At 34.0% G+C, this 7,331-nt stretch overlaps 2 protein-coding genes across 6 annotated transcripts in view; one reads left to right on the top strand and one right to left on the bottom strand.

The window, feature by feature from the left end:
- Nucleotides 1-4,666, top strand: part of LOC106467116 (protein-tyrosine sulfotransferase-like) — a 7,755-nt gene extending 3,089 nt beyond the window's left edge. For both annotated transcript variants that reach the window (XM_022395240.1, XM_013927434.2), the window contains exons 4-5: nucleotides 595-848; nucleotides 1,610-4,666. In XM_022395240.1, coding sequence (XP_022250948.1) covers nucleotides 595-848; nucleotides 1,610-1,982 — 627 coding nt within the window. In that variant the 3' untranslated portion in view covers nucleotides 1,983-4,666. The remainder of the gene's footprint in view (nucleotides 1-594; nucleotides 849-1,609) is intronic.
- Nucleotides 4,667-5,346: 680 nt separating this feature from the next.
- LOC106467115 (argininosuccinate lyase-like) overlaps nucleotides 5,347-7,331 on the bottom strand; it is a 29,012-nt gene continuing 27,027 nt past the window's right edge. For 3 of the 4 annotated variants that reach the window (XM_022395241.1, XM_013927433.2, XM_022395243.1), the window contains exons 17-19: nucleotides 7,276-7,295; nucleotides 6,308-6,414; nucleotides 5,347-5,868 (exon numbers count right to left, since the gene is read on the bottom strand). In XM_022395241.1, the coding sequence (XP_022250949.1) occupies nucleotides 5,736-5,868; nucleotides 6,308-6,414; nucleotides 7,276-7,295 (260 nt within the window). In that variant the 3' untranslated portion in view covers nucleotides 5,347-5,735. Of the gene's footprint in view, nucleotides 5,869-6,307; nucleotides 6,415-6,974; nucleotides 6,995-7,275; nucleotides 7,296-7,331 lie in introns of all 4 variants that reach the window. The other variant, XM_022395244.1, reaches the window with a different exon arrangement.

Below are 7,331 nucleotides of genomic sequence, written 5' to 3' on the forward strand. Positions count from 1 at the left end.
TATGTTCATTCTAGAATGAAAGAGGTATAATTTATATTTACATTTTATCTGGACATTATAAAGATTTTGCGTGTGAAATTTTCTGATGCATAAAAGTATTTTTAATCTTAAAATGAAAATTACATTACATGTTGGATAGGCAACATGCAAAAAGAAAGAAAAAAAAGGCAGGAGAAAAACATTGCTTAACAAACCTTAAGACTTAATAAAAACATTTGATATTTTGTTTAATGATTACTGGTAATCTGCCAAATTTCGTTAACATATGCCTACTAACTTAAACGTTATAGCACGAAAACTATAACAAGTACAAAATGGTTACGAGGTCGGTCACATTTCTGTAAACAGCTAAGTATCCTATTCGAAAAATAAAACTGTCTTAAATGGAGCTCGGCCTGCCTTTTCCAAATCTTGTGTCCTATTGTCATAAGGATATAGCGGAAACAGAGATTTTAAAATCCAATTTATTCTCCGGATATTCTTATCTTTCTTTTCTCAAGTCCTCTGAAACTTTTCCAATAAGCCAATATCATTTTTTAGATAAGGGATATCCAACCATGGGCAGTATAGGATGATTTTAATCTTGGATTTCAGGTAACAATATCGGGGTTTGACTTATCTGACTTCAGACAGTGTATGAAAAAGTGGAACACTGCCATGCAGGCTATGTTCAACCAGTGTCAGCAGCTCGGATCGACCTTCTGTTTGCCAGTCTACTACGAACAGCTGGTTCTCCATCCTAAACCGTGGTTAGAACAAATTCTCAAGTTTCTGCAAGTCCCTTGGAATGACTCTGTTCTTCACCATGATCAGTTAGTGAACAAACCAGGAGGAATCTCATTGTCGAAGTGAGTATTTATAACATTTTCGTATAGGGTTGTTTAATCAAAATTACTTTAGTGGTCATTCCTAACTTAAATCACAGGTACACAACTTTAATTGGGTATTGATCTAATGTAGTATTGTTAATTGTAGTTCCTCTTGAAGCTGTTTACAGTATCAGTAAAAGAATGAACAGAAAGTTGATAGTTTTATATGATTGCGCTTTCCAGTCCAAAAGGCATTTGCTTTGCCAGCCTTACCCTTATGCACCTTTTAGTTCAAAAGTATAAAATGTATTGTTATATACGAAATCTTTTTGAAGTTAGGGTGCCCCACCAGTGGCACAGCAGATTTACAATGCTAAAAACTGGGTTTCAGTACCCGTGGTGGGCAGAGCAGAGATAAACCATTGTGTAGCTCTGTGCTTAACTTCAAACAAAAAACAAGTTAGGGTTGTTAAGAACGTTATTGATTATGGTTACATTTAATGCAATACTAAGGTTATTTCAAGTTATTTGCTATAGGGTTTAGCAAGTAAAGCCATAAGAATGTGTGAAGTTTTAATAAGTGCATTGAATTATTGCGACATCTGTAGGACAATTCTTCATTCCTGCTTTAGACTTTGGTTAAACAAAAAGTGCTATAAAACTTGCCCACACATCATTAATACTGTACAATTCTCTCTCTTTTGGCCTTCAGGTGGGTGTGAATGAGGGATTTGTTTAGACTGTATATATGCTAGTGTTAATATTTTTGTTCTAATTTCCCATATCTAATGGTATTTTAGGCTAGAACGTTCAACAGATCAAGTGATCAAACCTATCAACTTGCAAGCCTTAAGCAAATGGGTAGGGCAAATCCCTGCGGACGTCGTTCAAGATATGGCTAACATTGCACCCATGCTGTCGTTCTTGGGCTATGACCCCAATCTCAACCCCCCCGATTATGGTAAGCCCGATAGCTTTGTAATACGAAACAGTAAAGTCATAGAAGACAACAAGGTGATGTGGGAGGAAAGAGAACGAGAACTGGCAGAGCACAGAGAAGCCGTTCGAAAAGCTCTCAAAGCTAAAACTGGAGCAGGTTCAGAAGAAAGTAAAATAAAAAGGACAGGTCAACGTGTGCAGTTAGAAAAGCCATACAAAGAAGATAAAGTATGACAGATGGTCAAATGTCTTGTGGTTACAACCATCATCAGATGTCAGTGTAAGAAGGAAGGCTGAATATTCCCTTATGCTAACTGAAAATCTGAGACTGAAATCTAATTGTATTATCTTTAAACTTGCTGTAACAGACAATTTCTAGTTTCTCTTAGAGGGAAAGGGGGGTTTCTTGATATATTTGGATGACTATAAGTGTGTTATTTATAGGGCTTAAGCCTATAACTCATTAACAGATGTAAAAATATATATATATATATATATACTTGTGTTTATCACATTGTAATTAGCTTTTGGTTTAAAAAAACATTTTTAGCATCATTTCTTATTTTGTACAACACTAGTGTCATAAGTTTAAGAGATTTAGACTGTCAGTACAAAGAGTTTCAGGTTACTGAATTTGTTGATAATATTTGTTTTGTCAAGGTACCCTAGTTTTAAACCTTTGAGGACCGTAAATACTATATATTGTTTTATACTCTGACAAGACATTAAATTTAAATAATGGAAAAAACAATTTTTTTTTTACGGTGCACAAACTTGATTCATACACACAGAAATAAGATAAATGCATTTTTGTATCATTTTTAAAATTTCTGTTAACACTACAGAGTGCGAGAAAGAATTCAATTACCGATGAATTAGTATTTAACTTTAAGTTTCTTGATGGCTAAGGTTTCGTCATTCTTGTTCGGTGCTGTGATACGACTATGTGTAATTTCAAATTTCTTGTCATCAGTAGTCCTGTCATATTCTGGAGATGTTTGAAGAATTACCAGCATTGAAATTCAGATGCTCATTTACATACTACATAGTTTTATCCTACGTATCGATGTGTTTCTTTGTTTAGAGCTGGTACTTCTTCAAACATCTCCAAATAGATGATGGGGCTAGAGATGTAATGAAGTTTGAAATTATCTGCTAACAATGATCAAGATGTAAGAATGAAATACACCCTATCTTTACACAATTAGGACTTTTTATCATAGCTTTAATACTCTCTAGCCAAGTAAACATCTTGGGATAGGTGTAAACTAGTTAACACAAAGGTTGTTTGTTGCTTTTTTACCAAGATATCTTCACAGGCGAATGAGATAATCCATAAATATGTGCCAGATTTTACATCTGAGGTAGAAAAATAAAGGGACCTATATTTCCTTGCTTAAACCCCTTCACTCCTAAGTCATCCACAAACCTTCTCCAAACTCGGTTTTGGACCACTCTTTCCAAGTGTATCCCAATTCCATCAGCTCCTCTCCAGCTGATCCTAGGCCTACTACAGTTTCTTTTACCTTCGTAACATGGGGGGGGGGGGGCTATAGTAGTACTGAGAATACAAATAAGGTGCCACATTTATCTTCTAAAAGTTAAAAGTGATCATCACATATCTTCAAGAGGCAGTTCTTTAAGTCAGGATCAGTTTTATAGGAAGCCCTTTAGTTTAGGATAAGAATCTTATTTTGTTGAAAATAATATTGCTAGGAATTGAGGAAACCATCTCCGTGATTTAACAACGATATATAGACGAGTTTTTGTATTTAAAACAAAACAAAGGTATACAGAGAACTTTGTGATAATACATGCTGGTGAAAGTCAGTATATATATATATAAAAATCAACTCTCAAATGTTACTCCTGTCTGTTACTAAAATCCCTTCTGCTTGAGGAATGGAGCAAAGACAAAGTTGATATAGAAGGGTGTGGATGGGAATTCCTAGCCTTTTAAACAAACTATTTATTAGTAGGAGCACCAAGCTGGCAGTGGACCGTTTGTGCTTCAATTGATATATTCAATCTGTAATATGCCCAATAAAAGAAATAAGATTTTGAAAGTAGATATTACCAAGAATACGGTAGTTGTTTATAGTGTTTTATGAGATTATTAAATTCCATGTTTTGGTACTGTATTAAGTATTATTATTATTTTTTTGTGATGTATTTATGCTAATGTGATAGTTCTGTATTAGCCTAACAATTCCATTTATTTTGTTTATGGACTAATTTACAGTAGTTTGATTTGTTCAATCATGCATCTTTGTGCCTCTGTAGAATCACTTTTATGTCCTCAACAGAATTGACCATCTCGTGAAGTGAACCCCCTCCTGTCAGGTGTCGAAATTAAACATAACCTTTATCAGTTAGGGTTACTTTAGTTCAATCCTAACAACTTGGCTGCTTGAAGTGATCATAAAAAAAAATACAGTTGCTAATTAATGAAAGATGTTATTACAGGTTATTGTAGTTGTATATTATTTTAATGTCTTTCATTGTTTTCATTACGTGCCCAAGCATCTTTAAATGCAATTTGTATTCAGTGGACAAGAAATGAGCCCATGCAAGTACTACAACTAACCAGTTTTATTTTTTATGTGCCAGCACCCAGATGTTATCTTTTGACCACTTTACCAGTTACAAGACATTCTTTCCCTGTTTTAAAAGGCAGCTAAAAATTTTATTTGTGTATAATTTTAATTACTCATTGAGCTGCTTTAGACTTTTATGAACTCAAATTTCAGGAAAATGAGAATAGTTGTGTTACCTATAAAACTTTTCTATAAACACCACCAGAAGCAAGTTGGAATATTGGTTTTAGACAGTATTGACGTGTAAGCAGAAGGTGGTGATGAAAGGATTTTGTGATACTTGTAACAGACTGAGTGTTAAATAAACTTGTAAACAACAGATGTTGCAATATTTCTCTTTGATGGTCGCAAGAAAGCATTAAAGTGAGACAGACAATAAATATTTTTATTGGAGCAGTGTTTCTCTGGTTGTCGATTCTAAACATTGGTCTAATAAAATAATTCATGATAATGGTTATTGGAGCAGTGTTTCTCTGGTTGTCGGTTCTAAACATTGGTCTAATAAAATAATTCATGATAATGGCTAGGGAGGAGCAATCTCACCCACTTAAGAGAAGTGGAGGCTTGGTCTTTTTTTATATATCAGAGTACAAATGCAGTTCACTAACTCACCCAAGTTCCTTGTTTGTAGTATCTTTCAACACACTTAAAGATCAAGATGGAAGCATGACTTGTGGTATCAGAATCTTTCAAAGGATAGAGATACCCAGTTCAAACTGGGGATAAGAAAGAACCAGGAAACAAGCCCTTGAAAAGGCTTGCCAAGTCAGTCCAGTTGCCAGAAACTTCAAAAGTCCCCCCCCCCTTTTTTTTTTTTATGGTGGGGGTGGGCAAAGACTGTCAACTAATAATCATTGTTAGTACAGAAAGAAATAGCTAATTCTCCTCTTTACACCCTAACAAAGCTTGGCACAGGTAAGTTAAATCATGAAAAATATTACACACTAATCTTGGCAAAACATGTCCCCTCCCCCCAGAGAAAACTCAATTAATAAAATGACTGCTAGTGATAGTTTTATTCAGTACTATAATATACGGTAAGAAAGTTTGAATTACATTTCAACATATCACATAATAATGCTAACTATTATACAAAAACATTGTTAAGAAACAAATAAAGAACAGTTAATCCAATATGTATATTATATAACTTAAAGTTTCACACAGGTCTTTCTTTATCATATAGTTAGTAACACTGCTGTTGAAACTGTATAAACTCAGTAGAAATTTATATTGTAATTTCCAGTGGAAGAAAATAGGCCTAGTTGTTGTGAGAAATATTAGGCCTAGTTGTTCCATTTAAAACTAATTATGAAATGGAGATAATCTAGTTCTGACTGGTGGTTACCAGGAAATGAGAACTACTACTTTAACAATGTTTGTACTTAACTTATTCCAACCATATTCTTAATTTCTTCAACTGGTCTTCAACACTAGATTTGCTGGTTCCTCCCTGTGTTTGGTACTGTTCAACACTGTGGTTGTAGTCCCACAGGCAGGTCACGTCCCGAGTGAACAATTCACTGTAGAACAACCAGACATAGAGGTATTGTTAAGACAAAGATCTACCTACTGTAAAGATTACATTCCAGAAATGATGACCACCATTCTTCCTCAGTGGCTTTTTGTACTGATTTATATATATATGATAAAACGAGGCTTAGAATTAACTTTTAAAAGTTATAACTATCCATTTAAAAAAATAGCAACAAAGCTTTGTTATAGATGTATTATGTGATAAAACAAAAGTTAAGTTCATGTTTGGTATTTTGTTATTGTTACATTAAAAATCAATAATATAACTTTACAATTTTCCAAAACTATCTAGATTTGTGGAAGAGTAGAAAAAGGTAATTTTCATCTTAAGTGGAAGAACTCTTAAATTCTCATAATCAACACCGTAAAGTACAAAGACGGTTACCGATGTCATTACTGAATAAACAGGATATCTTTTGTACTCACGAAATTCCTCGAAGGTCATCAAGACTTAAGTCTTGAAGAGTGCAGTGTTTTTCTTCAGAGAGTACTACAACCTTTCCAGCCATGCTGTGAGCTTCTCGAAATGGCATCTAGAAGAAAAAAAAAAAGATGGTACGAGCTCCATCATTTCCCCGTGCTGCTTTTAAAAATGGCACCTACGATTGTTGTGATCAAACAAAATGGATCTAATTACACTTTCCTTATTAAGTTATTCTAAGACATCAAAGGATATGCCTTTATCCAAGTCATAAATGACGATTCAACTGGCTTTAACATTCTCTTTCTATCTCTATTCAAACTGTAGAATTTAAGACTTGTACAGCATTATAACTTTCAGTATTCATTTGCTATTACTCGGAAAATTACTGGCTGCAAGTTAAACTGGCATATTAGATGTTTTGTCGTAAACACTACCTGTTCTGATTATACTTTCCTCTAGCACAAACAAGCACTCTACCACACAGGTAAACATGTTCCATCATTACTTTCTACTTTTGCCCTGACAGTTTTTCGGAGGTCCACCTTATGTTCTCTATTGCTGTGTATTCCCTTTCTAATACATATTACAGAATTTATAAAAACACTGAAGTTTTGTACACTATTACACACATCATCAACAAACTAGTGAAGTACATAAAGCATTATTTATTCCTTTCTTAACTAGATAATTAACATCAGTCACACATCATTAACAGACCAGTGAAGTACGTAAAGCATTACTTACTCCTTTCTTAACTAGATAATTAACATCAGTCACACGTCATCAACAGACTAGTGAAGTACATAAAGCATTACTTACTCCTTTCTTAACTAGATAATTAACATCAGTCACACATCATCAACAGACTAGTGAAGTACGTAAATTCATTACTTACTCCTTTCTTAACTAGATAATTAACATCAGTCACACGTCATCAACAGACTAGTGAAGTACATAAAGCATTACTTACTCCTTTCTTAACTAGATAATTAACATCAGTCACACGTCAACAAACTAGTGAAGTAC

This window comes from Limulus polyphemus, unplaced genomic scaffold (assembly GCF_000517525.1).
Source record: "Limulus polyphemus unplaced genomic scaffold, Limulus_polyphemus-2.1.2 Scaffold2493, whole genome shotgun sequence".
NCBI classification, from domain to species: domain Eukaryota; kingdom Metazoa; phylum Arthropoda; class Merostomata; order Xiphosura; family Limulidae; genus Limulus; species Limulus polyphemus.